This window comes from Adiantum capillus-veneris, chromosome 13, assembly GCF_014529385.1.
Source record: "Adiantum capillus-veneris isolate H3 chromosome 13, ASM1452938v2, whole genome shotgun sequence".
NCBI classification, from domain to species: domain Eukaryota; kingdom Viridiplantae; phylum Streptophyta; class Polypodiopsida; order Polypodiales; family Pteridaceae; genus Adiantum; species Adiantum capillus-veneris.
Genome location: NC_140943.1, coordinates 139,933,949 through 139,951,619, shown reverse-complemented (window position 1 = coordinate 139,951,619; position 17,671 = coordinate 139,933,949). Strand labels below are relative to the sequence as shown.

Here is a 17,671-nt window from a genome sequence, read left to right as displayed (position 1 = left end):
TCCACTAAGACTAGCAAGCTTTAAAACCTCATCCAAATTAAGCGGGGTTATTAAAAGATTCTTGACTTAATCCTTGATTTCAAACAGCACCTTACAGTTCACACTATATTTATCCAGGATAAGCTCGTCTGGATAAAAACAGTATAGCCACCTTATGACATTCTCCATTTATTATGTTCTCCATCCCCAAAAAATTTGCTACATAGCTACCTCTTTACACCGTGATAAATTGTCTTCTGATGTATCAATCAACTCTCTTTGAAACAAGGTAAGGATCACATTGGCATTCTAAAATAAAATGGAAAGGAAGTCAAGTCATGAAAGGCTCTGAAATGAAGGGATGCATTGACAGACTAGAATAAAAAAAGAAGATTTCCATGCTCACATGAAAAAGTAGATCCAATCAATATAGAAATAGTAAAATATGAAATGTACACCTAACTCTCTACTTCTCTGAGGCTTGTTTTAGCAAGCCAAAAAAAGACCAAGTAGCAAGTACAATTTTGCTGACTTCATATAATGATTGAGTGGAAAACTAAAGCAATCTCACTAAAGATTTTCGAGACAAACAGAACCTTGCATTTGCATCAATCATGTGAGAGAATTCAAAGACATCATGTGTTCATGCTGACTTATGTGAAAAGCGTGTTTCATTTTGATTTCCATTTAACATTTATCCTAATTCTGCACCCTTGAGATGAAACACATGAACCTGTGCACTTCCTGACACAATGCATTTCACAAAAGGTGTTTCTGTCAAAAATTTAGATTTCCGGTGCATTCAGCTGCGAATCGAAGAAGTTATCGCCAAACTACCGATGCATATCATTCTCTTTTAAGGGTAATAGGATTGCGCTCCACTCTGCAACAATATTCTTCAATTTCAAAGGCCACTTCAAAATTTTCTTTTCATAGATCCTTGCAAGATTTGATTTGCACTGCTCCATCAAAAATGCCCGCAACGCACTTTCCGTGCGCTGACGAAGGAAAATTACGCAAAGAGGCATGCGTGAGGAAGTCTCATTCGTAAGAGCTGCATGGATTTATCTGTTTGAGACAGCTAGACGATCCATGTTGCTGTCATCACTTGTGATACAGAAAAGCCAACCCAAAAACAAAGAATCCGAACATCTGGAAAATGAGGGAAGGAAAAGCATACTTAGATCTTCTTATAAAATGAAAAGTGAAAACCAGATTCAAGTCAAAAACACGATGAAGTAGAGAATCAAAGTTAGAAACAGGTTTTCCCTGCCTACATTTTGCAAGGGCATAGAGAAAGTTACCATAGAAAAGCAGGAGCTATAATATGGATAAGCAGCAAAGATAAACCGCTCATAATCATTATGCCTGAAAGGCCGCACAGGTATCTGCAGTGAAGACAAGACTGTCAGTACAAAGAACTTCGCGAAACCTGATATTTGCATTAAGTTTATCATGTCCAAATCACTTTTGAGGTCACCAGAAGGCTTAAGATATTCTGGAGAACACGGTTCCAGCAAAACTAGACACACCTTTAAAGCTTCAATGACCCATAGTCACCCTTTGAAGGTAATGTACAATACATTCAAATTTTAAGAATGCCAAAAAAACTTGATCCTGTGAAAAATCATCAAAGACAAAAATTTATACGAATATAAACATAGTTTGAAACATACGGGAAGCATACACATACACATATGGGCATGGAAGTATGTTTCAAAGGGGAAGCCTAAAACATACGTGACCCTAAATTCTAGCCAATTTTGTAGGTAGATATGCTAATAGAAAAAACAATGAGAAGTTCATACAATGTTGAAACTTACGAGTTACAAGTTATCATGGATAATTCAATACTAGCTTTCAAAGCTCCAAAGTCCAAAATTTTGAAGTTTGAAGGTTTTTTCACTTTTCAAAAGAGAAGTATGGTTGGGTCAAACATTTTCCAAAAATAGCCAATGTTTGTAGCCTCCAACATCCACATAGGTTTCAAACTATGGATATGAACTTGGTTTTCTAAGACACAATTCAAAATACGAAACATTTGAGATAAAAGAAAGGTGACTTATCCACCACCAAGGTGTGTCACGTTTCCTAAGACACTAGTTTGGTCCAATGCTTTCAAGCAACTGGCTAACAAGGGTCCAGCCTATGGACTCCTACTGGGAGGATGAAGGAGGTGATGGAGGGGAGAGAGAGCATAAAGCCCCAAAAAGGGGTCTCCCCAAGTATGAGGCTCTGTGAAAGTCGTCTTATAGGTCCAAGAACCACATATGACACGGGACATCTAGGTAATCAAGGATTTGCAGTCTCTTTTTTTTTCTTTTTTTTTTGGGGGGGGGGGGGGGGGGGGGGGGGGGGGGGGGGAGAGAAGACAAAGAGAGTATTCTGAAAATAGAGCTCTCAAAGACGAGTGGTGTATATAGATAGCCATATGTTATTTCCCTCCATGAGGAAACGCATATGTCATTCACACAGCAGGTAGGGACTCAATAACCAAGGAGACAAGAGGGAGGGTGTGAAGAAGGGGGAGATGGAATTGAGGAGAGCCCACAAGCACAATCGCCTTACTCCTGTGCAGTGTGAGCAGACAAACTTCAAGCACTCAACCCAAGCTGTGTGGAACCAAAGGAGTCATATATCTACTAATACTAATATTTGAACTTCCAACCGTATATATTAGTGAGCAAGCTGTCAGTATGTTTACCTGTTTGCTAAGAGAGAGACTTGTGTAGCCAAGCCTATTATATTCCACTTTGAATTGAAATACACCATACACATCAGGAACTTGAAAAGATGTGCTGTAGAGGCCCTGAATCACAAAACAGAGGGTTTCATAAACCATTTGTTTAAGAATATGAACTGGCTGCTAAAATCATGCACAAAACTGTTACTCTGCAAGCTTACAAGGTGACATGCATACTTATAATTGCTTTACAGTACCTGGCCATTGTGTGTAAGTGTCTTTAAAACATATGGACTCATCATATAGAACTGAAGTTGAACATCGTCTCCTGCATATGGTAGCCATCCATTCACACTCCACTCATAGATCTCCATAGAGTACTCCTGAAAGAATACACAACACAAAGGCATTAAAGCTTCAGCAGCCTAGGATTCAATCTCATGACCTAATTTCCACCTTAATCTGTTAAGGAAGAATCAGACACAAGCTTATGCAAACAAACCGAGATTTTAAAGCATGTGAGGAAGAGTCACCCACAAATGATGATTGGATAGCCATGAAGCCACATGTCAAGACAAAAGGGAACAATACTATCCAACATACATGACGCACATTTTCAAACAAGGTGGTGCATGCCCGCCAGCATGAGCCACAACATACATATTCTATCCCTGAATGTGCTACACCACTGCCATGGGTCAACCCAGACTGCTTCAAATTGATTTCATCTTCAGCAGAACCAAAACAACTCGACAGCTCAAAATAGAATTTATGTCAAGAATATGGTGTACGTTGTTAAACCCTCTTCACTACAAGATAATCATTGAATACAACAAGAAACCAAGTTCAATCAACAATCAGAAGACAGCAAATTAAGCATATCTAGACAACAGCATGAGACATCAGCAAATTGGGCAATCCACGAGACAAACATGAGCTTACAAGATTGTCTGTTATACGGTACATCGATGGCTCTTGTGTTTCTCCAATTCGGTGATGATGTACATTGACAGCCTGCCAGATTTCACAGACAAGCACATCTAAATACCAAATGCACGAGTAAGAATTTTCATAGGTATAGAAACAGAGCACATTGAACAATCCCCACCTTCAAATGTCCCCTTTCATGAAAAACCCATTTGCTAAGTTCCGTTACAAACTGCTCATTGCCAGATTTTTCATAGCTAAACAGAAGCAAGATGTCAGCCACTAATCACCTCAAAGCAAGGAAATAAGGCAGCTTAGCTTCACTTCAGTTTGGCAAGAATTTTCATGAGACACACCTGCTTGCGCCCCCATGCTTCTTCACAGGTGACGTAAAATATCTGCCAATTAAACATCAAAACTTGCATGTTACTAGTATGACATAAACACTCCCAGAAACATGCCATAACCATGGGGGATCTTCTACCTGTTGCTAAAGAGAGCCAATGAGCCAAAAATAACCACTCGTGCATTGTTCCTTGCCTATGAATAACACCATTCCAGAATAAATATGCTTGTTTCACTGTCATTCAACGTACATAAAGAAAAGATGCATATGGGAAAAAGCATATCTCTCTCCTTGTATTGTACCCTTTTGTTACAGTTTCGTTCCAATTGTTGCACCCATTGCATTATGCATATATTTGACGTTTCTAGTGTTAGTCCACTTTTTCAATTTTGTTCACGCAGTTGTATTACAAATAATAGTAACTTTTTTTGGTCTCATAGGTCGTTTTGGCCTTTTGCAAACTATAGCATGCGACAGTGTCGAAAAGTAGAGCAGATCGTGACTTCGAAAGGCTGTGTGCACTAGGCAGCAAGCCACAAAGCAGGCGTACAATTGATTATAGCAGCAACAGTTTGGGCAAATCGCACGCATTGGTTCCAGGTCAGTGGGCTGGACCTAAGGTTGCTCAGGAAAACACAACGCCAGATTTCAGAGCAGCAATGGACAAGTTATAAAACTCAATGACACAACCAAGCACACTTGGAGCACTTTCCAGAGTCATGGACTACCCAGATCAGAGGTGTCTTGGTTTATACTTATTAGAGATACGCAAACTCAGGGGTACACTTCTGAGAGAGCCTACCTATGCACAGAGAGCGTCAACAGAGAAAGACGACAGATTTTTCATCTCCCAGGCTAACAGGCAGGATACACTAAAGGCTCCCACACAGGGTATCCTAGTGGATAGAGCCATTCAGATACAGCACTTGAGACGGCCTAGACTTCGAGGGAGATCATTGTATTGACACCGCTTACATAGGAGGATACACGCTATATTACAGATACAAGGAGAGGCCTACTCGCTTCTTTACTGAAGAGGAAATAGATACCCTATTGCAAAGACCCGTGCAAGAATTCATGGGATGATTCCTCCCCCTCTCCCTCCTTTACATTTTGATCTCTTGTGTTGTAGCCTCTTTGACTATTTGACGCCCTTAGTCACACCCGCTACATATATTTCATTTTCCGAGTTTTTAGGTCATCTTTTATTCAGCTTTGTTCCAAGCAATGGCATCACACACATGATGATTGTAACTTTTGTACGTCATTTTGGCCTTTTTAGTACCCCCCTGTTGCTGAATGGATTATTTTCTTATTTTTTGAGTAATTTCTATTTGATGAACTGTTAAAATTTAAGTGTGTACACTGAACTGTTAAAGTTAGAAACTGATAGAAGCCATCAAGAACGGACAACTCTGATGTGTCATATGATGGGTGACATTAAGCATCGTGAAGGAGTTGTTCCGTAAGTTTGGTGGGAGAGACCTGGGAATGAATATTCTTGATGCGTCACATGATGGGTGACGTGAGTATTATATAGGGAATATTCCATTGTTATGGAAGAAAATCCGAACTGGGTAAAGGATTACCCTTATAGATGCAGGTACAAGAATAAATATAGGTTTTGAGAAGCTTTTGGTAAAAAGCAAGATGTTTTTTAAATGCTTTCCAGGAAAGCATCTGCGAGGAAATCTATGTCTGCATTGCATCTGTGCATGAAGTTGCATGCAGGGAGTGAGCAGCTGCTCTTTGTTATCCACCTTGTGCCATCCTGCTGAAGTATGTTAGTTGCCTCTTCACCCTCACCTTCGTCACCAACTGCTATCTCCCTTCTGTTCCTCCATTATCTTTTGTTGTCAGACTTTACCAGTTAGACAAGGAGCTTTCATCCAAAAGAGCATGTAACAGGATGGGCACCACATGCCAACGGAAAAGATCAAACTAAACAACTTTAAGCACTTCAAATAACAACTGAACTGAAAGAGATTCAAGACACGAGAGATGGGGGAGTGGCAAAGTTCCACCCTAAGAGAGCAATGGCCCCAAACCCTCCTTTCGGTATTTCTTTTTATTGCTTAAACATGGTACAACTCCCATGGCTCTGCTTTCATCTCCCGCGGGTAGACCGCCAAAGTGAGCCCCCATGGGTCTTATTTAGAGGCCCTAGGCCCAAAGGCAGTTTACATGAAAAGCATTCAAGTTCTAAAAGCATCTGGCCTCCCAAAAGCAGCCAACGCAAAAACAAGAAATCCGTACAACTGCCACGTCAACATTATCAATACGTTCTACGGGACACTCTCCGTACAGTCTGCACGTCAACAAGTCAAAGCAAGATCCGAGATTGTCGTACAATCCTGCCACATCATCAACATGAATCTCGAGCGTCCGTACAGCTGCCTCGTCATCACGTTTTTACGCTAGGTCTTTGTGTGGGTTCTGCTCCTAATGCCTTGGGCCCCATCGGACGAGGTCCCATAAGTTGGTACAAACTTTATTATTTTGAACCCCCTCCCCCAAACACTCGGAGGCGATCTGTAAGTTGGTGGGACTTACTTCTTCTTCTTTTGTTGCTTCTTCTTAGGGTTTAGGCCCCTCGATCAAGATCTATACGTAGGCTCAAGTTTTCAGTGACTTGACACGCCAACAGTTTGTGACATCCCCCTTTGTCACGTGCGCACTTCACTTGCTCTACGTGGACATGCTTTTGCTACAGTCTAGCATGATTCTTAGCTTAGGACTAGCAATCCCGGTATGGTTTCGTACCTCGATGGCACGTCACTGACAATTTGGCAAATGTCATCATAGGCATGGAATATGTAAAATACACTCAGCAGGATACGTTGGTTATGCAAGTTGATATTGAAAAAGCTTTTGATACTGTTTTATGGGACTATCTCGCAAAAACAATGCAAAGGCTGGGATTTGGGCCGAAAATTTTGCAGGTGGTCTACCTCCTAAATGCTCAAAGCACTTTTGCAAGTATATTGGGTGGTTCTATCACGGATGCTTGGAATCCAGGGCATTCGGTCAGACAAGGGTGTCCTCTTAGTGCTTTGCTTTATGCAATTGCTTTGCACCCCTTGTTGTTACATCTTGAGGCCCTCACTTCCCCAAAAACGTTAAGGAGAATGTGCAACAGATTATGCATGCTTTGTACTTATTTGGCCTGGCAGCTAGATTGCATGTTAACTTTCCTAAATCCAAGTTGATGCCTCTGAAGGAATTCGATTGACATAGGTTTTTGTGGTCAGGGGAGACTGTTTCCCCTCAAACCATAGTACGCCATCTGGGATATCCGATCGGAGAACTTGAATGGGTGCTACAAAGAATGCACTTAAAGCTTAGCTATTGAAAATTGTCAACCTGGCCATTGCATGTGCGACTCAGGATTGTTCAATGCATACAGCTGGCCTACGTACAGTTCTATTTGCCACTTTTATGCTAGCCACAGTGGTGCCTTGGGTCTCTTATGTCATGTACGTTGGAACATTTCTGGCGTACTTCCTCCCACAAAAAAGGATTGCAGCTTCTATCTACGGATAAGCTATGCACGCCTAAGCGATTGGGAGGGGTTAATATTCTGGATTTACGTCGACACGTTTTGGCTTGAAAAGCTATGCTTCTGCCCACGCTAGTGGATCAACGACAGCCATGGACTCACATTTATGTGATGACATTGTCACGCATTCTTTTGGTCATTGGCATCCTTCATATTGGGATGTCGTTTTTGAGTAGCTGGATGGCCATATTCCAGGATGTCCCTTCACTTCGTCTCTTGCTGCGGATTGGAAGGCTGTCACCATGCACTTATCCTGGCACGGTCGTCAATCTCCTCCAAGAAATTCACTTCGGTTGAAGAGCATACATTAGAGCAAAGCATTCTCTCTTGCTTTGGTTCAACGTTCTCCTCAACAAGCTTACTTTCTTTCGCAAAAAGGGTTCTGCCAAGTTGATCAAGTGGTGGATAATTTGGGATAGGTTCTTTCTTTTTCAGTTGCGGCTATTTGTTATGATTTGGGAGGTCATTTATTGGAGCAAAGCATTCTCTCTTGCTTTGGTTCAGCGTTCTCCTTGACAAGCTTACTTTCTTTCGCAAAAAGGGATCTGCCAGGTTAATCAAGTTTGGGTTAATGCGGGACAAGTTCTTTCTTTTCCAGTTGCTGCTCATTATCGACACTTATGGCAGCAAATTCAGCAGCTACTTGATGTTTCTCCCATGCCTCCACTGTTTGCGGACTCTCGGCTATCTGACTGGCATCACGGCCATATTAGGATGGACTGCATTTTACTGGGTCTGTTTATGCCTTGTTGTAGTTTGATGCATGGATTGTGGCTCACGGAAATCAATTGTGGTCGCTCTCCAGATCTCAATTATGGTGACAAAAAACACTCTCTTGCATTTGGAAGAATCACTTACCACTCAAGGAACGCATTTCCTTGTGGAGATGCATGGTAGATGCTCTACCGGTTGATACTTTGTTGCATGCACGATGCATTGCTTCCGCTCGTTGTGTCCGGTGTCATGGGGTTGACGAGTCACTTAGGCATTTGCTTTGGGATTGCTGCTCCTCCCATACTTTTATCAAGCAGGTGTCCTCTACTCTGGGCCTTCATTTTCCATCTGGAATCTTTCATAGACGAGTTTGGATTTTTAGAGTTCTTCAACTACCACAATCTCCGTTTGAGATCTTTTTCAGTTGGGTCAGATTTTGGGTTATGTGGACCATATGGCATCAATGCAACTCCCGGATGTTTCATGCATTAGAAATTGACCCTTTCCCTTACTTCAAGTTTTGCCTTGGACAAGCCCTACATTATGCTTATAATGTGGGAGATATCTCTCTTGAAGCTTACAAGATTTTCTTTAATTGTTTCTATATACCTTCATAAGTTCATAATAATATGAACTCACGAACACAAATTATAAGAGAGAATAAAGCACTCATAAAACTATAAAAGCAAGGGACACAAGAAAACAAACAAACTAAATCACTTTATTTGCTACAAAATAAAACTAGATGAAACAAAACATTATTAACTTAAAAATGTTTTTAGAAAAGGCATGCGCAAAATAAGTTGACGCATCTTACTTGGCTTAAAACAAGTACTCAACTTTAAACAAAAAAGAATAAGACATCTTAAAAACTTAATCCTAGAAATCAAACTTCACACAACAACTTCTAAAGGAACAAATTCTTAAGTCCTCAAGTAAGCTAAATACAAAATCGAAAAATGAATACTACTACAAACCTACGAAGAGGAAAGATCCATCTTGAAGATTTTCTTCGATTGTTTCTAGATTTCAAAGCATCATAACGCTCCGCTTATTGTACTTTTTTACTGTGGGTTTTCCTTGTTTTAAGATTTCAACTTGTAAATTAAATCATGATTTACAACAAAAAAAAGGTGTGTGTGTGTGTGTACCTATATATACATATACGTGTGTATATATATCCATATTTGAAAATACCCAATCTTCTACCTGTATTGCAGATACGAGACCCACGGACGATCCTGTTAAAGTGGGTGGCTCTTTCGAATGCACCCTGGGATTTGCAGAGTAAGCTGTTGGGGAACCTGTCAATACTTTAATAACCTGCACAGAATTAAATGTCAAGACTCTTGATACAGATATTGACATTTACATACTAGTATATACCACTTTACCATATCATTTGCGGGGGGCACTGAATGAGCAACACCATGAAAAAGAACCGGAGCCTGTTCAAACATTTGCACAAAATTAAACAATTGTTTGCACCGACTGTAATTACAGCCAGCTCTCCAATCCCCTCACAACATGTAATTCTGGGGTGGCTTTCAAGTTACAATGAACATCCATGCAGAAAATGTGATATTCTTTTGATCTTTCCAAAATCCCTGATTCAAATGAAGCTCAAGAGTACTGCAGAAAGCAAACCATTTAAAACTGGGAAAACCATACCTTACAATGAAAATAAGAGGGAAAGCATGGCTAGCATGGGACATATTGTAATGCAAGGTTAAATAAGCAAGTTTCTTGAGAATCAAATTAACATCCTGTCTACTGCAGTTTGTAAAAGAGAAATTGCTTTACTGACCCTCATGAATTCTAGTTAAGTTCCAAGATTCCATGATAGCCAGAAAGAAGCTACATTACAAAAGATCATACTAGTTTAAATCACACGAGTTTGCATGCATAAAAAGGGCCCCATAAAGGTAAAGTTCGCACTTCCTTTCGTCAGTTTCTCGCATATTAGGGCGGGTTCACAAAGGGCGGTGGAAGAGGAAGCCGTATTTTCCTCTTCAGCCAGTTCATGTTCACAACAGGCGGAGGCATATGCAAGAAATGAGCTTTGGGCACGTGGTTAGCTCGAAAATTCCGGCCTTTCATTGGCTAGACCTGGATTCAATCCTAGCTGGACGCACAAAATTACCTTTTCCAGGCGGAAGCAAATGTATTGGCCGCGGGGGGGGGGGGGGGGGGGGGGGGACCAGTTCTGGTGTGGGTCGGGAAAAGCTTGCAAAAGCTCCGTGCCAATTGAGCCACGCCATGTAGGCAAGACACCCCTTTTGGAGCTTCTTCCACCGGGCTGTCTGAACCCAGCCTTATTGTTTGCCCCCAAAAAGCCCTAGATTTAGAGCTGTTAGAATAAGGTAATCAATTGGACAAACTAATGCACCAACATAGCCAGACTGCACAAAAAAACTCGATTTAAAACACTATAGACAAGTGCAAAGACTTGATTCCAAAATGGAAACTATTGCAACAAATCACATAAGGAAAACAGTGCAATTTCTTACTTCCTAAAGTAGACTTCTCTGAGAGAATGTTCTATCTGCAGAAGGCCATCTCTAGGCTGCACCTCAAGATATCTCCATGGACATCGAGCAAAGAAGTGAATAGGGAAAACATGGATAAAGGAACATTCAAGAAAGGGAGTGTTAGGCGGATGAGGCTCTTTCCCTTATTCATGTCCGCTTGTTGAAGTACCAGCAACCACCTCTGAAGGCAGTAGATGAAGACTCCTCTACCTGAGGAGCATCCCTAACTGGCTGCTCATCAGTCGTTGGGAACTCTAGGAAAACTTTACCAGAGTCCCACCATTCGGTGGTCTATCAAAAGGATGATCCTCCTCTGTAATTGGTCTATATCTCCTATGGTATACAAGAATAGGTTGTTTAAACCTAAATCTTTGCCTCTTGCATACCTCGTGACCCGACCGGCACCAACCAACGAAGGCGGAAAACAATGGGCATGAACATCATCTCTTCCCTTCTTGCCCTTTTCTCTTCATTATCAAAACTTTCTTCATTGCTATGGGCTTCAGGTGAGCTTGGATCACAAAGATACTCATATAGCAAAACACTAGACTTAATCCAGAAACATATTCACAAGCTGGAGAAAAAAAAATGCTCATAAGACACCATGACAAGGTCAACCTCTTGAGAACTTCAGTACTCAAGGCGAATACAATCTCGTACAAGCTTTGGGGGTTTCTCAAACGAGAACACCGGGTTATCCACACACGACCATAGAATGGTTCTTTCATAAACCTGTACTTCACCTCCATATACTTGTGAAAGTGGCTGAAAATCAACCACATAAAACATATAGTGGATGTATGCATTGCCCTAGCAAGTTACAACTTGAAATTTCTCGCCATCTCTCAGTAGGTGTCTCTTTTCGAGCTAATAACCTTGGAGGTCCACTGTAATTGCTATGTCTTGGGACTACCATCGCTGCCAGAGGAACATTGTCTGTCCAAGAGCTAATGGACCATGCTGTGGTCCTATAGAAGGAACCTAAACCTAATTTTTGGTGCAGGTTTCAGGATGGAAAGTCAGTCGACTTTTCGAGCTCGACTGATGTCAAGATTGCTTTTTAAGTTTGAATCTGTTTGGGAAATTGTTTGGTGATCCTGTTTGGAAATTGTTTGAAATGGATGGTATTTGTTTTGAACCTGTATTGGTGCCGATTTGAATTGTTTGACTTTGGTTTTAATACTGGTTTCAATGATTGGTGATTTACTCTAGGGGGAATAGTGAGAAATGTGGTTTTGGTATTGTATGAACCTCGGAATGGCGCAGACGGGATGTCTAGCGAGTGGAGCATTTCGTTGTATGCTGGAAAACCTCCGAACGACCCAGACTGGATGTCTGGGGAGCGTTTGGTTGTATGCTTGAACCTCCAAACGACGCACGCAACGATCTGGGGGGCGTTTGGTTGTAAAAGGCCTCTATATCTCCAGTCCCGGACCTTGTTAGGTTATGCGGGAGGAGTGATGAGAGAGTTGTTAAACAACTCATGGCCCGGACCTAGATTGTTTTTTGTGGGGGGTGTTCATCGGCGACTTTATGTTTCTTTGTCTTGTAACATGCATATGTGAGCATTTGTGTTGCACTGTGATGTGACAACCACTGAATATATTCCTTATCGGATAAGATTCTTCTGGGAAGCCACCGACCCAGGAAATCAAGAGCTCCGATTTGGAATAAGAAAACTGATTGTCCCTCGGAATGACCCTGGGAAATTTTTGAGCTAACTTGAGTTGTTTTGTAGATATGTTGTAATCGTCCACGATTACTCTCTTTCAAGAAGGGTGGATGTCATAAATTACTGACGTGTCAAGCCACTAAAGAACGGAGCCAACCTGCAGATCCCGACCGAGGGGCCTGAGAAGAAGCAACAATAGAAGCAGAAGCAACAAAAGATGTTTTACCAACTTATAAAATCTTGCCGAGTGGCCTATTTTTTAAGAAGAGTTCCCAGCAAGTCCTAACCAATGGGATAGATCCCGATCGAGGGGCCTAAAACCTAGAAGAAGAAGAAGAAGAAACAAAAGAAATCCCAGACCATCTCACAAATCAGTAGCCGAGGGGCCTAAAAACCCTCAAAGTCAAAGAAAACTTGTTTAAAGCGCCCGAAAGTGGTCGAAACGAAGGCATACAAGTTTGTAACCTCAAAATATGATGATGTGGCACTTGTACGGACATCCCAAATTCGTGGCGGATTTTAAGGGAAATCCCAAAATTTTTAGGAAAGTGTTTTTTTAGGTCAACTTTTCATATTTGATGCTTTTAGGCTTTGGGCCTTTAAATATGAGCCTTGGGAGCCCTCTCTGGCACTCTTCAACACGTAGATTGCAGAGGAGGTGCTCCCCGGTTGTTGTACTTTGTGGATTAGCAATAATAAAGAAGTACCAAAAGGGGCGCTAGCGTTTGGGGCCAGTGCACTCTTGGGGTAGAACTCTGCCACACCCCGTTTCGTGTCGTGCATCTCTTTCAATTCAGTAGTTATTTGAACTGTTAAAGTTGTTCAGTCTGTTCTTTTCCGTTGGCACATGGTGCCCATAACCGTTACAGAAACTCAATCTAACTCCTAAGATTATGAGCAGAGGACCCTCAAACTTTAAGTGAGAGGGAAGGTCTTTGATCAAAGGTACATCTTTTAGGAAATCATAAAGTGCATTTTTCTGAGGCACTTCACAGCACAAACTATAGAGTCTGGCTTTCCCCTTGTCTTGGATTACCCTACCTACTAACAGGACACCATACGGTGGTGGTCCGTGCGATCTCCTGGTGATTGCTTCAGCTTACGGTAGCTTCTACAATGCAGATTGTTTAGTCTGGCTTTCCTTGTTTCGGAGGACGTTTACGGTAGAGATTGCTACATCTGTCCCTCCTGGAGTTTTACACAGCTTAGCCACTTGACTTGGGTTGCAGGTTCATGCATTGACAAACTTCCAATCATTCTCATGACGGTTCCTGGACTTCCCCATTTTCTCCAAACGGTTTGACTACACACCACAGATCCTATTGGGAAGGACACTTGCAGGTCTATTGGCACTTCTTTTACGACAAGGAGTTGTTTTCACACTCAATTCGGGACCTTCACGCAATACCTTCACATTGCATTAGCGGAGTACAGCAGTTTGCTACACTGCTCGTGACGGCACCTTACCATGGAGACCTCTCGGAGGTTGTGACACCTGAAACCGGCCTGTTAACTTCAAAAAGGGTGGTAGACTTTAGACTTAAACCTTATTTGCTTTCACCCATTTAATTTGTCGCCCACTTTACCTGTACTTTCAAGACACAACAAAGGGGAAAGGGATACAGGCTGCTAGATTGCACCTGTGTGAGAAGACCGACACCAGATTGGCCCCTAACTTAGGCGCCCCTTTCGGTAGTTCTTTATAACGTTGTGGTTCCCTACAAGTTGCCCCGCACAAGCTTGGCTGAATTTCAACTGTTCCTGCCCGATTTCGGCAACATAACTGTACTAGGACCCTTCACAGTCAGTATTCCCACGCATTGACCGGCTTTCCCGTCCCATACGGGCACTTTGCAAAACCTGGCGAGAATCTGCAGCACACTGAATTCTCTGTTTTCAGCCCCGAAAATGTGCCAGATCACCTGTACAGCGGTCCCCTCGCGTCCCCGAACCTCCCGGGGGTATTAGGGTCCGTTTAGGGCCAAAACCCTAAACCTGCAAAAATACACAGCAGGCTGTAATTTACTGTTTCGGGCTCCATTTCGCGTGCCGGTCGCATCCGTAGCAAGTCCTCGAGCTCCCGCACCTGTAGGGCTACTTGCCCTTTGAATCGGACGAGATTTCGGGCGTGAAACCTCTCCGAATCACCTGTACCTGCGGGGGATTAGCCGCTAGCTAATCTAGTACCTGTGCAAGAGGCTCTTGCCTCGGCAATCGCGCATGAACCCACACAATTGTACAGTGGTCAATTGAAAAGCCCACTAAAGGGGCATAACATACTGCCATAGGGGAGAGAGAGGGCAATGCGTAGCATGCAAGGCATCACTCCTGGCACCGCACTGTACATAAGAGGGAAAGGAAGCACTTCATAGCTCTTAACCTGACAGAAGCTGCAAATGAGCCCTCCTCCCTTCAAATTCAGCGCCACTTCTTCCTTGAGGAGGCAAGTGCACAGAAATGTGCCACTTGGCGCATTTACAAGTATTTTCCCGTTTCGGGTTCGCCGCTTGAAAATATCTTGACCGGTTGCCCAGTTGACTTCGCGACAGAGTAATAAAATGTTCCCCTTGTCATTCCGGAGGTAATGACGCGAATACATTTTCAGGTCCAAGAATAGCAGTTCCCTAAATTTTAGGAGATGCTACCATTGTATCTTTCTAGGTCATCCGACCCTCTTTGTACACTGCAGCCACATCAAAAACTGAAATGTAGCCTATGTAGCAAAGGATTCCACTTTGGCTAACCATAGTCCTTGTCCAACCTTAGTGCTCTCTTGCCCTCAGGCCTGGACTCCCTCTGGACAGTTCCACACTAGCTATGCAATGCACGGCAGTTAGATTTCCCAAGGGATGTTTCCAAAAAGTGAAAGTAAATAAATAATAAGAAAGAAATCAACAAAAAGGATAGATAGTAGTCACACGCTGGTGACATACCCCCCTCTTGAAATCTCAAACGTCCTCGTTTGCATCTATGTCGTACATGCTCACAGTCAACACTGATGTATTGAACACCTGTCGACATATGTACGACACATACATGCTCATTGTCAACCCTGGTGTATTCAACACCTCGTCGAGACATGTATTGCCTGCGTGTGAACCCTGTCCCAATGACATAGTGGTAGCTTCGCACTGTGCCATTGCTTTGAGTCATTAACTTTCCAATGACAAAATGGTAGCTTCATATTTTGCCACTGTCTTTTAGTACACGTTGGGCCCAATAACACTTTCGAGCATACCCAAACCGACAGTTTAAGAATGCAGTTACACATGTACCCTTTAATAGAAGCAATTACTGTATCCTGACAAACTGACAAGAAATACTCACTTCTATAGCACTAACCAAACTTTTAGACATTCCATAAGAGCAATTGCCAAACTGACAATCTGTACAACTCTAACATTCATGTAACATGTACTTGATTTGAGCTCACTTTAAATACCATGTACATCATTTGTTTCAGAAGCCATTGTCACACTAACAATCCATGTAGCGTTGAAACTCAAGGGGTCAAGGTAGCTTGCAAATCGAAGGCTTCAAGGTAAAGTGATAACACAGTTGGCGACTTTGCAAGTTCACCTTCTTCCATCCACTTAGCATCCATTGGTGGATAGTTTCTGAACTTTACCAAGTAACGCCTAGCAACCTTGCCTTTCACTTTTCTTTCCTTATGTGCCAAAATCTGTTCCGGGACCAAGATCTCGTCAAATTCCTCGACTTCCGACTGATCTTCAGCTGGCATATACCCAGACGACCCGGGTTCAAATTCCAGCAATGGAACCATGAAACCGGACTGTTAACTTCAAAAAGGGCGGTAGACTTTAGACTTAAACCTTATTTGCTTTCACCCATTTAATTTGTCGCCCACTTTACCTGTACTTTCAAGACACAACAAAGGGGAAAGGGATACAGGCTGCTAGATTGCACCTGTGTGAGAAGACCGACACCAGATTGGCCCCTAACTTAGGCGCCCCTTTCGGTAGTTCTTTATTGTTTAAAAGAGGGAATAAACGTTGTGGTTCCCTACAAGCTTGGCTGAATTTCAACTGTTCCGGCCCGATTTCGGCAACATAACTGTACTAGGACCCTTCACAGTCAATATTCCCACGCATTGACCGGCTTTCCCGTCGCATACGGGCACTTTGCAAAACCTGGCGAGAATCTGCAGCACACTGAATTCTCTGTTTTCAGCCCCGAAAATGCGCCAGATCACCTGTACAACGGTCCCCTCGCGTCCCCGAACCTCCTGGGGGTATTAGGGTCCGTTTAGGGCCAAAACCCTAAACCTGCAAAAATACACAGCAGGCTGTAATTTACTGTTTCGGGCTCCATTTCGCGTGCCGGTCGCATCCGTAGCAAGTCCTCGAGCTCCCGCACCTGCTAGCTAATCCAGTACCTGTGCAAGAGGCTCTTGCCTCAGCAATCGTGCATGAACCCACACAACTGTACAGTGGTCAATTGAAAAGCCCACTAAAGGGGCATAACATACTGCCATAGGGGAGAGAGAGGGCAATGCGTAGCATGCAAGGCATCACTCCTGGCACCGCACTGTACATAAGAGGGAAAGGAAGCACTCCATAGCTCTTAACCTGTGACAGAAGCTGCAAATGAGCCCTTCTCCCTTCAAATTCAGCGCCACTTCTTCCTTGAGGAGGCAAGTGCACAGAAATGTTCCACTTGGCGCATTTACAAGTATTTTCCCGTTTCGGGTTCGCCGCTTTAAAATATCCCGACCGGTTGCCCAGTTGACTTCACGACAGAGTAATAAAATGTTCCCCTTGTCATTCCGAAGGTAATGACGCGAATACATTTTCAGGTCCCATAATAGCAGTTCCCTAAATTTTAGGAGATGCTACCATTGTATCTTTCTAGGTCATCCGACCCTCTTTGTACACTGCAACCACATCAAAAACTGAAATGTAGCCTATGTAGCAAAGGATTCCACTTTGGCTAGTCAATGACCCCACTTTGGCTAACCATAGTCCTTGTCCAACCTTAGTGCTCTCTTGCCCTCAGGCCTAGACTCCCTTTGGACAATTCCACACTAGCTATGCAATGCAGGGCAGTTAGATTTTCCGAGGGGTGTTTCCAAAAAGTGAAAGTAAATAAATAATAAGAAAGAAATCAACAAAAAGGATAGATAGTAGTCACACGCTAGTGACAACACCCCAGACTTCTGCACACATCACAACAGACATCTTCATCATTTGTCTCACATCTTCGACTTCACGTTCAGCATCCGATGCTGCGAAGGGGTGTT

At 42.7% G+C, this 17,671-nt stretch overlaps 1 protein-coding gene across 1 annotated transcript in view; it reads right to left on the bottom strand.

The window, feature by feature from the left end:
* Window positions 1–381: 381 nt before the first annotated feature.
* The window catches only part of LOC147444968 (dolichyl-diphosphooligosaccharide--protein glycosyltransferase 48 kDa subunit-like), a 42,198-nt gene continuing 24,908 nt past the window's right edge, over window positions 382–17,671 (bottom strand). The window contains exons 5-14 of the mRNA XM_086527473.1: window positions 9,603–9,656; window positions 9,418–9,531; window positions 4,074–4,129; window positions 3,946–3,987; window positions 3,771–3,846; window positions 3,605–3,676; window positions 2,920–3,045; window positions 2,684–2,788; window positions 1,284–1,367; window positions 382–1,131 (exon numbers count right to left, since the gene is read on the bottom strand). Of these exons, the coding sequence (XP_086383599.1) occupies window positions 1,084–1,131; window positions 1,284–1,367; window positions 2,684–2,788; window positions 2,920–3,045; window positions 3,605–3,676; window positions 3,771–3,846; window positions 3,946–3,987; window positions 4,074–4,129; window positions 9,418–9,531; window positions 9,603–9,656 (777 nt within the window). The 3' untranslated portion in view covers window positions 382–1,083. The remainder of the gene's footprint in view (window positions 1,132–1,283; window positions 1,368–2,683; window positions 2,789–2,919; window positions 3,046–3,604; window positions 3,677–3,770; window positions 3,847–3,945; window positions 3,988–4,073; window positions 4,130–9,417; window positions 9,532–9,602; window positions 9,657–17,671) is intronic.